At 36.8% G+C, this 20771-nt stretch overlaps 1 protein-coding gene and 1 long non-coding RNA gene across 2 annotated transcripts; both read right to left on the bottom strand.

Annotated features, from left to right (window-relative positions):
* Positions 1-2065: 2065 nt before the first annotated feature.
* Positions 2066-7715, bottom strand: LOC126827215 (uncharacterized). The gene is made up of 4 exons (XR_007682609.2): positions 7603-7715; positions 4894-4962; positions 4178-4285; positions 2066-2274 (listed from the first exon to the last, which is right to left on the bottom strand). It is a non-coding gene; the product is annotated as an uncharacterized LOC126827215 (long non-coding RNA).
* A 4376-nt stretch (positions 7716-12091) lies between these two features.
* LOC126827737 (dolichyl-diphosphooligosaccharide--protein glycosyltransferase 48 kDa subunit) lies at positions 12092-20210 on the bottom strand. Its single transcript, XM_050557238.2, has 11 exons — positions 20037-20210; positions 18810-18920; positions 18281-18367; positions 17804-17907; positions 17255-17349; positions 16355-16448; positions 15290-15435; positions 14810-14957; positions 13954-14074; positions 13190-13296; positions 12092-12661 (listed from the first exon to the last, which is right to left on the bottom strand). The coding sequence occupies exons 1-11, from the start codon at positions 20173-20175 to the stop codon at positions 12506-12508; spliced, it is 1308 nt and encodes a 435-aa protein (XP_050413195.1). The 5' UTR covers positions 20176-20210; the 3' UTR covers positions 12092-12505.
* Between the last annotated feature and the right edge of the window lie 561 nt (positions 20211-20771).

Raw genomic sequence — 20771 nt, 5'->3', positions numbered from 1 at the left:
AGTTGGATCATCAGAATTTTATACGATGGTCCGAATTTTGACACGGGATATTAACGGTCTTTCCCTTTAATTTGTTTAAAAAATTGGCCATGTTTAGGATGAGAGTGCACCCCTTTACTAAAAATATTTGGAAAGCCTATTTAATTACCTTTCGGAATATATTTAGTTGGATGTTCAGAATTGTGTAAGATAATGCGAAATTACACCTCTATTCTGGGGCTAAAGATATGGATAAAAAAATAATATATTCTACTTTCATTTGATAGACGTTTCGTTGGATTTTATTGGTTGATGAAAATAGATGAGTTTGGGCGACTGTTGGCATAATTCTGAATAGGTTGCCACGAACAGGTTGCCAGCTGGATCGGTCGAATAGGTCGCTAGCTGAATAGGTCGCCAATTTGTGTTCGGTCATAAAGCCTGTCATTGAGTCAACTGTCATTGAATCCCCGGTTGTACGTGACAAGGAGTAGGGTCTCCTGTCCAACCTCGTGGGTTTTCTCCGGTCCTCCGGTTTCCTCCCACTGCTAAAGACCCCTACGCGCAAGCGAATTATTGAAATAAAATTAAACCATATGTTAGTCCCGAAATGACCTAGTTTGTGTCGAGTGAACGTTAAACCCCATTTCTCTCTCTCCCCCTAATACATGCGGGTTATGCGAGTAGGTTCACAATTTTTGGACTATCTATATCAGTTGGGGATCCAGTTGTGGAGAGGAAGAGGGGGGGGGGGGTCAGGACAAAAACATAATTAACGCAGCATAGATTAATTCTTTCGAACCCTCAAAATTGATATCGACAGTTTGTGAAAGCTGAAAATGATGATTTTATGATGTAGACGGGGTATGAAATGTGACTTGCTTTAGTACAACTCCTTCAGTTATATGGAAGACCCAACGATATGCCAAGGCTTACATCTGAATACCGAGAACCTGCCATGACTACCAGAGCAGTCACTTGATTAACTGGCTGATCGTTACCACCAGACGGGCCCACTATATATAGAGAGATCGACCAAGGTCTAGGAGGCGACACCTCTACAATACCGGCACAGTATCCGGTAACATCCCATACGGATATTACTGCGAGGTGTCCATGTAGGTTCATCTGTGCATGTACTAATACGGTTCGTCGTCGAACCAATTTTGACCCAACGCCACCAACATCTGCACACGTTTAAGAATGGACTTCTTGAACCAAAAACAACGTGTTAGTTCTCAAATAGCCAGTTCACCCTCCTTATTTTTCACCTATCGAGCATCTATGGGAAATATTGCATGGTCGTCACTTCCAGGGCCCCAGTTTACTGTGCCTTGTAACAATAGCAGAGAATGATCCCAGCCATATATTTTCCAGAGACTTATCTCCTCCTTGTGGCGGCCTTGCATGGCGTCTTTTTTTAGGTGAACTGACATTACCCTCCTCCCCAATAATTTGCAAATATGTGTTCCTTAGTTTTAAATTTTTTTCTTCGGGTTCAGCCCAAAGAACCCTCAATATATTTCGTTATTATTTGTCATCCGGTGATCTGGCGACGCTTTTAACTTCAAATATCCGAACTGCTGATTAATTAATAACGTGTGAAATTTTAAAATGTGCACACAAAATTGCAGCTTATGCATTTCTAGAATCATGTCCTAACCATCCAGGGGGGTTGGAGGATGGTTAGCACGTGCGCGGTGTATCATAAAGTGTGTCATTGAGTCAACTGGCGTGGTTTCGATTCCCGGTTGTACGTGACAAGGAGTAGGGTCGCCTGTTCAACCTCGTGGGTTTTCTCCGGGTCCTCCGGTTTCCTCCCATTGCTAAAGACCCCTATGCGCAAGCGAATTATGGAAATAAAATTGAACCATATGTTAGTCCCAAAATTACCTAGTTTGTGTTGAGTGGACGTTAAACCCGATTTCTCTCTCTCCTAACTGTTTTATGACCAAGGGACAGGTGGGGTGCACAATGCGTTGTGGGTATTGTACATCAATCCTTATCTTGCCTGCTGCCGTACCAAAGAAAAACATAACATGCACGAAATTAGTCTCAACCATCGCTGAATTTTAAAATCAAGAACAACTGAGATATTTCTTTTATTCAAGGTTCATTTTGTATTTATGAATGTCAAAATAAATTTTGTTAAATCTTTCCAGATAAATCCATGATGTACATAGTAGATCGAAAACACAAAGCTCGGGTCAGTGTATCTTGATATCTATCCACAATGGTTTGCAGGTCAACACGATTCAAACCAGTTCCTGATTTTATCACATTAATGACCTTTCTCTGAAATAAAGGGGAAACATTAGTACAGTTGCCCAAGGAGTTGCGGATCATAAGGAATAGAGAATCACCCTCCGTTTAACGGGCCAAAATTGTGATTATTGCATTGTTAAGTGTTATGGCTCAACTGATCCTAGTTGTCCAAGGAGTAGCGCGGATCATAAGAAATAGCGGACCACTTGGGGTTTAACTGGTTTGGTGGTGTAGCTCAATTATCCTAGGACTCAAATCACTTGCTTTGAACTGAATAAAATGTATCTAAATAGCCTTTTCATTGACGTATCCCCGGACTCTTTACAACTTTTCTAACCAAAGCTGTGCAGAAAACAAGACTACGACAGATGCGTTATTGATACTTTTGGGCACAACTTCCAACACATAGGCTAAGCCGTAGAACTGTCTAGGATACATATTTGGAAAGGTAATTAATTAAAAAGGGTATTATGGGAGATTAGATAAAGAGTTGATAGTTCTCGATATAATAGTTAAAAAAACAAATAGATAACGTAAACAGAATATGCTGAAAATTTCAGTCAAATTGCTCTACTCTGAACCGAGAGCTAGCCTCGATCATCATTACTAAAGTCGGTACGATAAAAAAAACATAGTCTTGATTATCAATTGTAATTGTCCTTCACAAGATGTATTCCAATCCGCTAAATATCGGGGGTTGGCGATGACATCGAGAGTTGATTATGGTCTGGATAAGTTAATTAATGTCTAATTAATAATTTAGATAACATTGCAGGCCTAAAGAAAGACCGGCAATAAGCAGATTTAGCTCTTGCATAATGCATGTTTAAGCGTACATGTACCATGAATGGACATCTGAAATCAGGCTAAAACTGGACTCTTCCCTTACAAGATGACTGGAAAACTGTCAGGAATTTCGGACTTGCGTGTGCTTCTCAAACACAATCCAGATGTAAATTTATCTAAATAAGATATAAGTATCTATTTTTTGTCCATATAAATGTCTTCCGCTTTGTGCATTATTGATGGGTTTCTAGACACACGTATACATAATTGGTAAGAAAGACCTTCTACACGATTCCGTCAAGTTTTTTACCCAAATAAATTATCTCATGCAGAATGTGTTTTTGCTACTTTTGTTTTTTTTTCCAGTGGCCAAGCCACTCATATAAGGAATGTTGGAATCTATAAATAATGCGTCTTCAATTTAGATATATAAGATTTAAAGGTCTTGTAACAAAATCTATCAATAAAGATTAAGAACACTGAATAATTTTTATATAATATGTACGTATGTAAGTCTCGGACTATATTTATGTATAAGCTAAACCACATTTAACTCAGAGTGCCTTTTATGGGGGTACGTCGTCTGTGTCAGAAGAAAAAAGATTACAGTAAATCATATAGACACCGAAAATTAAAAGGCAGTATTTGATAATCGTTGTTTGAAAGTGAGAATAAGAGTAATGAAAGTACAGTTTGAACGGGAGAATAAGTATAACAGTAATATTGGGTAGAGTTACCAAACTTTTTCAAGAAACGACTGTACATAGCTTCCATATGGGGGGGGGGGGCGGGTAATGGTTAGCGCGGTGCGCGTTGAATTATAAGGTCTGTCATTGAGTCAACTGGCGTGATTTCGCTTTCCCGGTTGTACGTGACAAGGAGTAGGGTCGCCTGTCCAACCTCGTGGGTTTTCTCCTGGTCCTCCGGTTTCCTCCTACTGGCTTTTCTCCTGATCCTCCGGTTTCCTCCCACTGCTAAAGACCATATGTTAGTCTCGAAATGACCTAGTTTGTGTCGAGTGGACGTTAAACCACATTTCTCCCCTCTCTAGCTTTCATATGCCCAGGAAATCGACATGGCTAACCGGGCTCTGTCTATAGATTAACAAAAATAGATACATTTATATTTTGCGACGTTCTATACTCACTTCTAAATCATCTAAATGATCATTATCTTGAAGCTTCGTCTGTAGTTCACTGTCAACAGGAACATCAGCTACATAACAATCCATCCCCTTTATCGCCAAATAATGTCCCTTTAAATAAAAAAACCCATAAACAGTTCTGGTGTTGCAATGACCCACACATCCAGGTGACAGAGAGAGAGAGAGAGAGAGAGAGAGTAATGGCCACATGATACAATCATTGGGGTCATTGGGATTAACATAGATCTTCAGCAGTAGGGCTGAGGGATGTGGTGGCCCAGTGTAAGATGATTTCACACTAGCTATGTGCTCCTAGATTCGATCTCTGAGTTAGCCAAAAAAATCGCCGGAGATTTCCGGCGTACTGTGTTCCGCCATGGCAAAGGGGGGCGTCTAGTCGTGCGGATGGGACAAATAGCTAGATCCCGGCCCGTGTGTACCTTACAAAGAATCCTTGGCAGTTTGAATTCGAAATAAGAGTAGATGGTAGAAGTCTATATATTTACCAGGGCAGCGACATCAAAGTCCGTCCGCTCTGATAATGTTCCACTGAGATTAGGACAATTCTTTTAATTATCACTACTTGTAAAATAACCCCGATCAACGCATTTGAAATAGTTAACAATTTATATCTAATGAGCTTGTTATTGTATAATATTTGTGTGGTAAGTTTGGGAGTGCAGGCTTTCACCTGCTTGAAAAGCTAATTATTTATTCACCGTATCATCATGGTACTGAAATCGGTATCCATCCAGGCGCCTTTCATACTTGCTATTTTGAAACTCCGCCTACAAAATAAACATTCAATTAAAACGTTTGTCAGGCAGAATATAAACGGAATCTCTTAATTAAATTATATTTTGTAAAGAAGAAATATTGCACTATTACTAATATAATATATTAATTCTTCCAATGTTCAAATTTCAATGGGGATAGTCACAGGATGATATGTGTTAAAATCCGGGTCATAAGATGATTGATAAGGACTTGTATTTTAACGGGTACTTGAGCACGACTAAATTATAGTTCCGTGACGACAACAAAAGTCAAGGGTGTTTTTAATTGGTGTGTTTTCAGCTAGGGGCTAAGTGGGAGTGACGCAATTACGAGCTTTGCGTCATGGTTTTGAGTTTTTGCGCCCCCTTGAGTTTTTACGCCCCCTCGCAAATGGCAAAAAATCATGATAATCATAATCATAATGCTCAATCATAGTGTCAAAAATATACTGTGGGTCAGATATGCTACAAATCGACCCTAGCACGTTCCTTACAGGCCAATATTAACCGGTGACACTGGGAGGGACTGCCACCCCACTACCTCCCCCGCACACACATATAAATATTGTTTTTGTTTGGGGTGGGGGGGGGGGGGGCAGACGGGATCTTGTTCCTCATGGTTCACCCGTTTTCAGCGATTGTTAAACCTGGAAAGAGGTTCCAAATATATGGTCAGGATCATCATCCTCTTCTGAACTCTGTTATCCTTCCGCTTAAAAATTATGAATATTTACAAAATCAGAAACTTGAAATTCAAATCCTTTCTTTATTACTAGACGGAAAAATAAATTTATAAAACTGTATGCAAACGATGGAAAATTTCACAAATATTTATATTTGTCGTTTCAAACGATTCAGGATCTAACCACTATTTCGCAAAAAGCGGCTTTTTCTTCGCGTGGTCGCCTTGGGTTACAGGTGATAGCGCGTACTCTGTCTTTATTTGAGACTAATACAGTGGTGGTGACTGTCACCCGTCACCATATTGTCATCCAATCACCGTCAGTTTTACTTATATTTAGTTGTCTTTCCTGTATTCACGTGCAATTCCGGAATGTTTATCTCGTCCGGGTTGCCCATAAATTATTTTTAAAGCAGTACAAGAAAAAGAAGCAAAATACCACAAAGCATTTTAAGACTTAAAGGTGCATTATGTAGGAGCCAAATTATTATTTAGACATTTATTCACATGCCACGGCTATAATCAACTCTCTAGGCCATTGGATGATCGAGATTTAAACGGATTTGAACACGCGAGATTTAAAAAAAATAGCTATAAAATGGATAATCAAGACGTAGTCTCGGTTGTCAAGTATCGTTGCTACAATAATAAACAATCTACGTTACATTTTTAAACAGTCTTATCTTTGCCCAGAATAAAGTAATTTTACTGAAATTTTCGATATATTCATTTTTCATTATCTATATCTGAACTATCATAGTCAGCTCTTCGTCTAAATCTTAAATATAAGGTCATCCCGACAGCAGATGCCTTCATTTCATAGGTATTCATCTATCTTAAAGTATTAGAGCAAAAAAGCAAAACATGTTGGACTATACGTCTAGAACAGTGGTTCTCAACCTTTTTTTGCGAACGGCACACCTTGGAACACATGAAAAAATAGCGACACACCTGGCTAAATACATATGAAAAATATTTGAATTTTGCAAAATAAAAACATGGTAATTTGGACGGAATACAACCGTAGACAGAGACTAGTCATAGACACATAGAATGACTAAACAAAGAAAAACACAGATATGAACTTTTTACATTTTTTTAGTGTGCCGTTCAAAATTTCGCGGCACACTTAGGAAGATCTCCCGGCACACCTGTGTGCCCCGGCACACTGGTTGAGAACCACTGGTCTAGAACAACACTGTTTCCAGCGAACTTCGTCGGGTTTTGGCCATGAACGGCTGAGTCCGGTCATAAACGATTACCGTCTACGAGAAAAGACGGGAGAAGATCCCATACATGGGGCTATCATCACGGACTAATAAGGCGAAAAAGAAAGAGACGTCAGGCATTGATAACGTACGGTATAGCCATAGGTATAGGCGTGCCGGCTCGATGACAGGGGGCATTCACAAAACAATCGATGCCCGAAAAATGTCGCACAGAGTAGAATGGCTCCAGACAAAATGCTTTAATCCATAGTCAATTCAGTACATATTCTTGGTATTCAATTAAAAGAAAAGTAAATTAGTGTTTTAGTAGATTTTTGACACTTTATTTTGCCAACTAGATTTACCCGTCTGCCCGAAAAGTCAGGTTGCCCGAAAGTTAGGGGGGCAGCTGCTCCCGTGGCTAGTACCTATAGGTATAGCACCCCATGAGCCGATTTGCTATAAAGAATTGGCCTAAAACCACATATTTTTGAAAAACGCAAGCAGTAAACACCTAAATCAAGGTGTTCATTCAAATAGTATGTTGATTATCAGTATAATATTAGCAAAAATAACTGATGCCCACACAAATAGTTTTATGGTTACACAATGATGGTCTCAGCCCAATTTCTGAAATTGGCCAAAACACGATGTCTATATTCCATGTCCAAATCTCTCGATCCCTACCCTGTTAATTACCATCTCACCTGAAATATCATAACATATTAATATATAACTAAAAGATAAAGAATGAAATGTTACCAAGACGATGCCAAGCACAGCACACAGTATAAATCCTCTCATGTTGAATGTTTATAAACAAATGGTGCATATTACCACCTTTATCTGTTTAAGATAAGCGTTGACACACATACTCATAGATTCTAGATAATACCAAACAAAGTCTATTTAAACACTACCCTCCTTATCCGTCTTATATTCAAACATTTCCTTTCAAATCCGTATTTAATCTGTCAAGTGTAAAACGTGCATTTGAATTTTCTGTACAACCAAACGAGAATTTTAAAAAAATATGAACACCAATTCAGTTTTTACATTGTTGGGACCAACTGGATTACTTTCTAAAAAACCTAGGGCATAAGAATTTGCGCCTACATAGTTAATTAGCTGATCGTGTTCGCGCCAAATATAATGGCGCCACCTTATTTGTGAAGAAAGGACAGAGCAGGAGCTAATTTCCTCTGCCGCCTACGAGTCAAGTGTTTTAATCTGGTCAGCTTTTCCAAAATATTTATGGAGGGAGATCATAAGCGTTTGAATCCATCGTTGAGTATGTGGAGAGAGTTCGATAACCTATCTTCGTGAAGCATGAAAATAATGGATTTTGAACTACCTATATGGACCCGTAGAAAATTCTAAAATAAAAATGTCAAAACGTGGTCCAATGACTCAAAATTTCCTAGAGTCTGTCCACCACTCAGATTTAGCCATCTTGTACAGAGAACGTCCGTTATATCTGCTTCTTGACATCTGTCTCTTATGTTTGTGAGAGAGAGAGGGGGGGGGGGGGGAGAGGAGGGGGGGGGGGGACATCCACGCGACACAAACCAGGTCATTTGGGTACTAACATCTGGTTCAATTTTATTTCAATAATTTGCATGCGCGTGGGGGGTCTTTATCAGTGAAAGGAAATTGGAAGATCCGAAGAAAACCGTCAGGGTTGGACAGGCGACCCTATTCCTGGTTACGTACAAGCGGGGAATCGAAACCTCGCCACTTGACTCAATGACAGACCTTATGATACAACGCGCACGCGCTACCCATTCGGCCATCCAACTATCAACACTGGAGTAATGTTAAAGATACACAGGGGCATATTCAGAAGATCAAAGCCAATTGGTGAACAATCTCTTGAGATTACAAGCAAAATATTTAAACCGTTTTCGGGGCGTGACTGCCTAGTTTTGTGAATTTCATAGGGTAGGGACCGAGTATGCGAATGGACGTCAGATCATCTCAAGCTTCTGACCAGCAATAATGGATTTCATAAAAAAAGGGACCGAGTGTGCGAATTAACCGGCGTCTATCTCAAAATGTACAGCTCTGATCGACAATAGCTTAATAACGCTAGGGCCGCGAATAATGAGAAGATATTTTATGTATTCAGGGGCTATGTCATATTTAAGGCTCTAAAGTTTAATGAGTAAGATTTTGAATTTTATTCGTTACCAACCGGAAGCCAATAAAGACGCTTCAATATCAAAGTAACGTTTTGGTGTTTTCTGGTTTTGGGGGGTTAGGGAACAGATACTTTGGTAGCCCAAACAGTATTTCTTCGTAATAGTCTATTTTAGACGATATGAATGAATGAACAAGAACTTCCACGGTTCGAGGCACTCCATCGGATTTTCATAGTACTGGACATTGGTGCCCCCTCGATCCATGGCGATGGGCCCGTATTGCGGTTGACATCCGAGAATTAAGTGTGATCCGGCGATGCCGCGTATGACTTTCGACTGGTATCCGTGTTTCCTCTTTTTGTTTATTTAGCTGGAAAAATGTATCAAGAAACGCATTTAAATTCTCTTTAGCGGCAATATTTTGGTCACAACTTGTAGGAGATGGAATCAAGGTAACTTTGAGCCCATTTTTATTCGCGTTTTGGACGCAGAATCTGTCAAAATTGTCATTATTAATCTCCGAACGTAATTTTTTTTTTTTTGTTGCCGGTGAATCGAGGAACGTAGTACTGCCAAACTTCTGGTCACTTGTGTCACTTTGGTGCCCCCCCCCACTCGTCATGCCTCAGGGCCCCCCACCATGGTTAATCCGCGTTGTGTTAAGTGCCTATTATCAGAAATTTGGTTTTCTCGAAAATTGATTTTAAAAAGTGGGCTGACAGTGACACCCATATGCGAATCTTATCTAAACAACCAAGGAATGCTCTGATCTGAGCTGATCTTTAATTTCAAAACTGTATTGACTTGACAGCATACAAGTTAGTTCACATTGCTTATCAATTTCTTTTGACGTTTTAGTGAAGATTATTAATAATACCGACTCTACACTAAACACTGTGATGCCCCACGGAGCACATGCAAAGAATCGGATTTGGAACCGTGGATGTTAACACTTTTTGCGTCTATAACCGTTGGGAGCCACGGTGTCACAGTGGGTAAGCTGTTGGCTCGTTAACCTGGAGGTCCCGTCATCATTACTAGCCTCGATCATCATTACTAAAATCGGTACGATAAAAACATCGTCTCGATTATCCATTTCATGATTAAATCATGAATGAAAGTTGAGCAGCAAATCGGACCCTAATCGAGTAAATATCGCAGACTAGCGTTGACGTCGAGAGTTGATTATGGTCTGGATAAGTTAATTAATGTCTAATTAATAATTTAGACAATATTTCAGACCTAAAGAAAGACCTACAATAGGCAGATTTAGCTCTTGCATAATGTATGTTTAAACATAAAAGTATAATCTCAAATCACTGAATGCTCAATGATTAGCAATGTACAGGTATATAAAATTTCAAATTATTGATCAGTCAACTTCAATTAAATTGTTGTTCAGTAAACTAGAATCAAATTAGTTGTTTACATACTAAAGTAATCGATGATATCCTAAAAAAAATCCGGTTTTTGACTAAAATCAATGCCAGCTTGTTCAGTCCCTTGCGTAATAGTGGGACGCAGAGTTTGTTTAATTCGTTTCAAATAACTATAGAAACGTTCACAAGCGCAATTAGGGACTGTAGTGTTTAAAAACAATCTCGGAATTATTAACACGTACCGTTTGGAAATGAAGGATTCCGTATTCTAATTCTTAACTTTCCAATGGGGCCCTTGGATAGTTGCGCCATGGGTAATCTGCCGCCCCTGGCTATCACGTCATCACTCACCACATTATCACCTGATCACTCAATTATAGTTAGGAGCTACACCCCAATTCACGCAACACAACCAGTATAGCTTTCCTAGGAGGTATGCGTACTGACATTTCAGAGTGTGGGCTAGAACAAGTTAGAAAACATGACTAGACTACTTTGTTCAAATGTTAAATTTCTAATAGCATAAATTTTAACATCGAGTCTGTAACTCACTGAATGTCAAATATATTAAATCTAAATATCAACATTCAAAAACAAACGAGAAGCGTTCAAACTTCGAAATTTATGGACAATATTGTACACAGTGAGATGTACTTTTTAATTTAAAATTGGTTTTGACTGGTACCCCGCACATATGAGTATAACCCATTTTTGGCCCCCTTCGGCTATGGGGTGTCAGTCTGAGCCATCCCAGAGGCCTAATCGTCTTTTATGGGCATTTTCGTACTCAGTGGGATATACCCTTTCCTTTATATTTAATTTCAACTGGTACCTCCAATGTATGAATAGAACCTTTTTTCAAGCCCTCTGGGGTCCGTATTTAGGGTGTCAGTTTGGGCCATCCCAGGGCCAAAATCGTCTGTTACGGGCAATTTCGTACTCAGTGAGATGTCCTCCTTCATTTAAAATTGGTTTCCTCCTTCATTTAAAATTGGTTTCGACCGGTACCTTGAATGTATGAGTATAACCCATTTTAGGCGTCACCAAGGCCACACCCAGGGACTGAACCCCGACAAGCGTCCATTTCTGTAAATCACAGGTTAGTATGTAGATGGCTATATGGTCAGATATTGGTACACCGTTCGTCTAGGTTCGACCCTCTGGGCTCACGCCTCTAAATGTTTTATTAATTGTGCTATTAGAGGGAGATCACTCCACTTTACATGACCGCTGACTATGGAATCAGACCTATAATTCTCTCCACATTGCCATTTCTCTGCCGATAACATGTTAGAAACTATTCACAATTATTTGGAAAAAAAAAAAAAAAAAAAATTTTTTTTTAACAGATTTGAACATCTTGTATGTTTCTATGGGGCATCATTTTAGGAGGCAGGTTGCCTCCTCAAATCTTTTTACTTCCGAATCATTAAAGTTCAAAATCATGTATATTCACAAAATCCTGTCAGAAAAATAAAATTCCACTTCGATTCTAGACCAGAAGTCAACAAAAATTGACAAAGGGATAAAAGAAAAAGTGCAAATAATTACCAGTCTCATACAATTTACCCCGTATTTCAACAAAACTATGTCATTTTGCAGTCCTATTTCAAACAAAAGTTAGTTAATCCCATCCCATTAATTCAGGCTAAATTAAAATAAGATGTTCAGTAAACATGATTAATAATCAAATGTCTATCTATATGATATAAACAAACACAATAGCCAGAATACAAGAGTCCAAATATTTTATTTTCTGATGACATATGATGAGATAGAAAGTACAATTAATAGCGTAAAAATTCTGATGTCATTATTTTTCAAACTTTTTGAATTTACTCACTTCTTTTTTTTGTATTCCATAAACACTTTTAGTCCTAAACAACTTTCTTGAACAAACAATCTTTCATAAAATGTACTTTATTTCTTTGGAAATTACTGGTGGTTATTCATTAATTTTTTTATTCTTAAAACATTTTCAGTCTTCAACAATTATTTTTTAACATTCCACCTTTCAGACAATTTACTCATTTCTTTTGATATTTTGTACAAAAACTTATTTTTCTCATGGAATGGTAAATACTTAAATTTTAATTTTTATTTAAAAAAATGTACTAAACATTATTATTAATTTAAAATAATCCTCTATTCTTTTTTATCTTTTGTATCTTCTTTATAATGTAAAAATACGAAACTAAATATACAGACACCAAACATCATGGAGAATGTACTGATATAGTATGGATAAGCTGAAGGTATATATCTCTCATACTGAGTATGTTTCAATGGATGAACTGAAACCTGAAATAAAACAAAATAAAGCAGTATAAGAAATTATTGGTTTCCATATGTATTAACATATTTCACACTATATGAACCTTTTAGCATGTGGTACATATAAATATTGACCACCCTGGAAAATCCTGATGAACTTTTTCGACCAACACTGGGATCGAACCTGCTACCTAGAGACTAACAAGCCAGCATCTTACTCACTTAGCCACCATGGCTCGAGAGAGAGAGAAATTGGGTTTAACGTCCACTCGACCCAAACTAGGTCATTTCGGGACTAACATATGATTCAATTTTATTTCCATAATTCGATTGCGCATAGGGGTCTTTAGCAGTGGGAGGAAACTGGAGGACCCGGAGAAAACCCACAAGGTTTAATGACAGACTTTATGATACAGCGCGCACGTGCTAACCATTCAGCCATCCAACCCCCCACCGTGGCTCGAACTTGGAACAAATTGATATTGTTCATAAGAGTATATCTCTGTAGTTACAACCAATGATGATTAATGTTAAGAAATATGTGAAATGTGTTACCTGTGTGGTACTGAAGAGACGTGTATAACCAACTCTATTGTAATCTACACGGAACTGATAAACACCATATACGTCAGGTAATTTGAAGCTGACATATAATAACCCATCTAAAATACAAAATCATTTACTTTAAAACATTACCAACTAATGTAATTATCTGTCTAAAAGACAATAAAGTTTACTTTAATATATTACAAACTGATGTCTAAAAATAAAATCATTTACATTAATATATTACCAACTGATGTAATAACCCATCTAATACACAATATAGTTTAGTTTAATGTATGAAAGGACAATCTGTTTGAATATCCGAAAGTTCAGATGAATATACAATGCCATCTACACATGGTGAGAAATGCAGGCTAACATCAGATCATACTTTCATCGACTGATTACAAGGCCGGTGAAATTTAAAATCATCTTAACTACTTTTAAAATACAGATGTGTTATCATTTGATGTTGTAATAATGGTATGGGCAATGTTCCAAGTGTACATTATTTATACAAGAAGGTGGAAATGTTGGACATCCATGATGATCATGTTCAGGATAATGTATCAATATTTTGATACATATTCGGACTGATGGCCTCTTGCAGCATTTGGTGTCTCCAAACCCTTAAACTACACATTAGTGATTCAAACAGTTTTCTTATCAGGAATGAACTGGGAATAGATCATCGGTTGTTCAACATGTACTGAAGAACCTGGCCCTGTGAAACACTATTTTCTTATGGTTGTCAAACTCTATAACAAACTTACTTTTCTGTTTTAAAGTTGTCCTAACGAATGGATCAATTCTAACAAATTCTAATTGGACATCTTTTCCTTGGAATGGTTTCCACTGACCATCAGTTAATTCATCAATCTGAATACTGTATTCCTAAAATACACAAAGCCAGTATTTATAAATTAATAAATCTTTCTAATCATTGGAGTTTGGTCAAATTTTAGTAATCCATGCTATGAACTAATATAAAACAAAAGATATAGAAAATATATATTGCTTATATACAGATTCACATTTTCTAGAAATTTGAAAGAAAAAAACCCCAATAACAATTCAAACATTGATTTAAATTGAATCAAATATTTAAAGAGCATTCTAATAATAACTTGGACTGTTTGAATATTAAAATCACTATTCGATGTAACCACTTTAATCGTGTTCATTTAATGTCCAATGAACAGAGTTACATCATTTTACTTTCTAACACAGATTAGGACAACGAGTCTACTCCTAGTTAAATACAATTAAGATATCAAACAGCAGAATCACTAGGTACAGGGATGCAATGAGATGAGGTTTAACATCCTCCTTTTCTGCACCAACTGGGCTATTGAATACGGGCATAGGCCATAAAGTGTGCTATGGGGTTAATTTTGTGTTCTTTTACGTGCATGTCAACATGTACATAGGAGCTTGTTTCTCCCATTCAAATGACTAGAAATTGTTCCATGCCAAGGAAAACCACACTGGAAAATCCAGAGAAAGTTTCTTCATCTGCAACCAGATGAATCCCGCAACCTCTTGGTTAACTAGCTGGCACCTTAATCACTGAGCCACTGCAGCTCCAAGGAACCAAGATAAAGATTAATACATGTACAATAAACATACCACTTCTTCCATAACAGTATAAGCTGCTGGTACTTTCTTTGATCCCTTTAAATGATGTTCAACTGTTCCTACACGGAGAACACCTTTCTCACGGAAAACCCACAGGGCTAAGTTATTGGCCAATTCCTGGTTTCCTGACTTCTCAAATCTGTAGCAAAAAAAAAAAAACATACATAGGGGCACATGATTAATATTTCATCAAAAGATGTAAGGTTCATTTGATCAAATTCAAAGGGTTAATTTGTTTATCAGAACAATAAAACAATAGAGTAGGCAAACATCTCAAAAATTAAATGATAAATTAAAACAAGACGCAGTCATCAAAATCCAAAATTTGTTTCCAATCATTAAATCTGAGAAATTTCTAATTAATAAAAGTCAAAAGTATCATAGTAGGTTTATGTGCTGTGGACTGATATACTGTGCCCATTAACTGCATTTGGTGCAGAATAATACTTCACTATTAAATTTCCATATTACCTCTTTCCATTGTTGGCATTTTGAACTGATGTTTGGAAGAATTCATCACTGAAGAAATCAATAGAACCAACAAATATAACACGAGCATTGTTTCTGGCTTGTAGAGCACTGATCAACAAAGTATTTTTACCAACAGCATGAGGGAACTAAAACAGAAGAAATATTAACAGTAAATTTACAAGTAAAACAAAAGAAACTACTAATCGGCTAGTCCTCACACAAATATTCAACCTCTAATTAAAGTAGCTAAGTCTCTAACTCAATATCATCAGAAGTCTTCAGCATTGAAAACACAAATTATTTGTCAATTTAAATCAACATTGATGATATGATCTTATCGGGAAAAGATGGGCTTCTGATATCCAATATTTAAAACAAAATAAACATTTTACAATTGGTACACGAATCGAGTACCATAATGCGTTTCAGCGCCATTTGTAACAAGGGGCTTGAAGAACAAAGCTAGACATATTCCACAAGTCATGTCAATCGGTGACGCCATATTTTTATCTGGAGAGACTGCGTAATAAATACTATCGGTGTAGACTGGAATGACCAGACGCTAGAGATTGCCATTTGATTGAGACTTCTGGCGTGTTTCGCCGAACATAACTGATTTGAAATTAGAGTAAAAACGGAAACGTTTGAATATAAATCAGTTTAAATATATTCATATTACATTATAATATGTGTTGCGACCAATTTGTCACAAATTCCTTTAATACTTTTTCAGAGTTATTTGAACTGTTGTTTACAATTCGTTACACAATGTCAATTAAAACTAATGGAATACAAAATAAACAGATAAAAGAACAGATATATATTGATTTGAAAGATTTATATTATCTAGAAATCTGAAAATGGATTAAAAAAAAGAACAAATAAATAATCTTTAAATTTAACATTTCAATTGAAATTAATATTCAAATAATGACTTAAGAGTATTCAAATCGTAAAATGAGTACGATCAAAGACAGCAAAGTTTTGATCTATAAATCAAGTCTCCTTTCTCATGTCTCATTTAATTAAATAAATTAATTAATTAATTAATCTATCAATGTTTACCTCTGATATTTTTTCATCTGGATTATAAGAATAAGCTGTAGACGAAGCATGTAAAACACCAAGTACTAGAGGATTATCAGGATCAGCTACCATACTGTAAATAATACATAACACATATCTATTATGTAATTACAATATTTAATTTAATTATCATTTTTATCAATTCTTATGGTTCAACTGAAAAAGAAGGACACACAGAGGTTGCCTTGATGTTAAAGTAATCATTTGAAAAGGAAAGAAACCATCCACCTGCTTTAGAGATGTTACAAATCAATGACTAAAGTTACTGCCTACTCTTACTCTAACTGGTGAGGGGTCTTTAAACATGCTGCTGATGTTATATGTAGGACCATTTTTTGTCCCATCCGATTGACTAGATGCTTTCCCATGGCAGGCCCTCTCCATCCCACACCACTACCAAGGGAACTTCCTCAGCAAACACTGGAATTGAGCTGGGACCTTCTGATAGTGTTGGAAGGTCTCACACTTGACACTATCTTTAAACAAAATTGAGTACACCACTGGCTCTAGACTTAATAATAACTATATTGTTTGTCTTGTTATATGAGAGAGAGGGGGGTTGTTTTCACAAACTAAGGCATTTCGGGACTAACATATGGTTTAATTTTATTTCAATAATACGCTTGTGCGTAGGGGTCTTTAGCAGTTGGAGGAAACTGGAGGACCCTGAGAAAACCCACAAGGTTGGACAGACGACCCTAATCCTTGTCACGTACAACCGGGGAATCGAAACCACACCAGTTGACTCAATGACAGACCTTATGATACAGCGCACACATGCTAACCATTTGGCCATCCAACCCCCACCCTGCCCTGTCTTGTTATAAACTGTAATGTATTTTTATTGGCTTTATTTAACTAAAGTATTAATCTACTAACCCAACTCCTCTGAATAAGAATGGAGAAGAAGCTTTCTGTCCAACTATCATTGGGGCATCTAATAAATTATTAGTATCAGCAACAATAAGGGTGTGCTGAAAAAAAAAACCTTTGTGTTTTACATTTTATGAGTTATAAATACATAGCATAAATAAGAGGTAAGTCAAGATTGTATTAAATTTATATGCAATTCTCAATTTTGTATTACACTTGTTAAATTATTTATGAAAGAATCTTAAAAACCACCCTATTGTTTTGTGTCAAATATTAAAGATGAAACAAACACAACTTAGGTTATTTTAGAATTAACACATGGTACAATTTCATTTCATTGGGTCTTTAACAGTGGGCGGAAAATGGAGGACCTTGTGGAAACCCACAAAGTTGGGAAGACAACCCGGCTCCTTGTCATGTACAGACATGGGATCGAAACCACATAACGTGACTCAATGACAGACCTTATGATCTAAAGCACAGACATTAGAATACTCAAGCAACACCCCCCTCCCCCCACGCTCTAGATACAAGTAGAATTCATACTGTTTTTACCTTGCCATCATCGTTGATATCAAAATTTAGATGATCAATGACGGCTGTGTTTTCTTCATCAAATTCAATACCACATTCTGTTGCCAACTCTCGAATAGGATCACCTACAATATAATATACAAGTTTTGATTTACAAGACAATAAAAGTATAAATAGCTAAATAAAGTTCTACAATAAAACATTAAACATCTATAATCAGGCTTGGACATAAGACACCTGTCACAGACATTGTCAGGCACAAATTAATGCGTGTTTATATTATAATACATATGTTGTGTGATTATTTGTGCCTGATAAAATATGTGACAGGTGTTTATGGCCTGGTTTGTCTATAATAAAAATGCTTTAGAAAACATGAAATAAGTCTGTCCTATTGAGCAAATTGTTGACAAAAAATACCTAAACCACACAAGATTTATTGTGGTATGTGATTTGGGATATGTTATCTCAAGGTTTATCATAAAATATAAAACTCACCCAAGGAAGAACTTCCTGCTACTAATACATTTCCTCCTCCATCAATAAAGTTGGTTATGGCTCCAACATCTACTGAACCTCCAAAATCTAAATAAAACAAGCAAGAGATGAAGGTTTTTATTCTCTATATTATTGGGCCGATATCTAGCCCATAAACCTTATATATGGCCATGTAAAATTTACTAAAAAATGGACTCAAACTGGTAAATAGTGACATTTTGCTTGGCATGCATGATCAAGCAAAAATGAACTAACGGTATACATAAAAATACAACTTGAGATTTCAATGTGATGTGTGTGTGCTTTAAAATTTGACAGACTATCTCTAAGAAAATCTCCAATTGCATTCAGATACATAATAGATGTAGGGTGAGTCTCGAAAAATGTCATGACTATGGAGAAATTACAAATCATATCAATAAACAGATGATACCATTTCTATTCTGGTAGAACCTTGCTACTCAGAGACTAATTTAATCAGAAAATCTGAATATTGTGACAAATAAAATTAAATCTAATTATATCTTACCCTCAACAGATGGCGAGAAAATGATGAGATTTTCATATAAAAATTCTCCATATTTTACTAACGCTAAATTAGAATCATCAGCAGTCTTGAATGTCAAATCAAATCCTTGATCTATTTTAAAAAAAAAAGAAGAAATAGCATGGTGCTTTAAAAGAATAGCTTTATTTTAAAGTTATGACCGAATTGATTGCACTGAAACTAGTAGTAAAGTTAAGCCTACAGTCATAGAAGAGGGCTACCTGGTATGCCACCGGTGTTGAGTTTTACGATTTAGCTATCAGACATTATGTGAGGCAGTGTCACATTACTAATACATTATAAAGGTGATGTTCAAACCGGTACTAAACAAGAAGCTTCATCAGGATTTCTGGCGTGGTCTCCCCATGTTAGAGGTGCAAGACAGAGGACCTGGCAATGGACAACATATGTGGGACAAAAAAATGAGGTCCTGTGTGTACACATGACATTGGCGTGCAGTCGTGCACATAAAAGAACCCTTGATCATTGGAATTCAAAATAAAAGTTGACTCTGTCCATGCAAAATTTCTATCAGAGCACATTGTATGGCGTCCACCGTCCCCATTAGACCAGTTGGTGCAGAACAGCACATGTAGGACATTAAAACCAGTTTCATTTCGTTTCCGTGAAGGGGACTGTGTCAGTGCTTGAGAGTGACAATGCCTCTTCATTTAAGGAGGCAGACAACCATTATATTTCACTATAAGTATCTTGGAACCCACTATTTATAGCAATTCTCTCTCTCTCTTTTCCCATTTTGCATGCCCATTTTCGTTGATTCTTTTGGGTTTAGAGACGAAGATGGTTTGAATTAATATTTTCTGCCAGGTTTGGGTAAATATTCATGATTTAGTTATTAGAGAGAGAGGAATGGGGTTTAACGTCCACTCGACACAAACTAGGTCATTTCGGGACTATCATGATTTAGAGGTGGAAAGGATAACACTAACAGAGGTGATATTACTGATAAGAGTTACAAGTTTATACTTAGGCCTAGTATTAGGCCTATGCCTCTTCAAGTTTGTGTATCTCAAAATTTTGGTGATCAACATCATAACTTTGGAGCCTGGACAAGACTTTGAATTATTGAAGTCAATGAGGAAATTAATGGTGGTTTACCTCCAGAAAAAAAATGACTGACTCGATTACCTCCCTTAGCAATCAATTGAAATCGTTCTCTTTGGTAGACAGAAAAATTATATAAATTACCTCTCAGAGATCTAAAAAATGTTGAATGCGTTTCTCGGATTGACCAATTGTCTACCAATATCAGTGTTCTTTTCTGAGCAATAGCTGCAGCAACATAACAAAGCAAGATAACGACGCCGGTAATGCACGTCTTCTCCATTTTTAGTGTAAATAGTCTTTATTGTCCAGACCGTCGTGAAACCAGCAGGTTCCCGATAACTATTCTGGAATGTCTGATTTTCAGTTGTAAATTTAGTGGCGTTTAGATGAACTGAAAAATGCGTTCAAATTAAAAACCGTACACACTGTATTTTTATTGGAGTTATATATGGTGTTATTTTATTTATTACCATTGACTTCATTTTAAAACCTACATCTCCTAATAACTAAATAGCCCGATTATGTGGCTGGATAACCTTTCTTTTGCCACGTATTTACCGTTTGGTTGGATAAGAACCTGGATTATTAAAGGTACACTCTCGCTAAAAGAGTAAAAACATTAAATTTAGCAATATCAAACGAAGAATAGATATTTAACTATTTAAAAAATAAAAAAATAAAAATGAAACAGAGGATCAGTGTTTAGGTCTTATAGTGCCTTAACTATGATGCCCTTTTCAAAAGTTTTCGCGCCTCTTTTGCGTTGAGTCCGTCTCTTTGGCTGTATTAGAGTCCTGTTAGCGACAAAAATTACTAATTGTAAGCTTAAATATGAACCGTACTTTCTAGTTTCCCCAAAATAAAATTGACACAAAA

This window comes from Patella vulgata, chromosome 7 (assembly GCF_932274485.2).
Source record: "Patella vulgata chromosome 7, xgPatVulg1.2, whole genome shotgun sequence".
NCBI classification, from domain to species: domain Eukaryota; kingdom Metazoa; phylum Mollusca; class Gastropoda; family Patellidae; genus Patella; species Patella vulgata.
This window is presented reverse-complemented; position numbering and strand designations above follow the sequence as displayed.

Excerpts from the sequence above, each read along its gene's own strand:
- LOC126827737 (XM_050557238.2), bottom strand. The coding sequence starts at position 20,175 with ATGGAGAAGACGTGCATTACCGGCGTCGTTATCTTGCTTTGTTATGTT. Across the intron at positions 14,958-15,289 it reads AATGCCAACAATGGAAAGAG|ATTTGAGAAGTCAGGAAACC; the intron begins GTAATATGGAAA and ends TTTTTGCTACAG. Across the intron at positions 12,662-13,189 it reads GTCTCTTCAGTACCACACAG|GTTTCAGTTCATCCATTGAA; the intron begins GTAACACATTTC and ends GTTTTATTTCAG.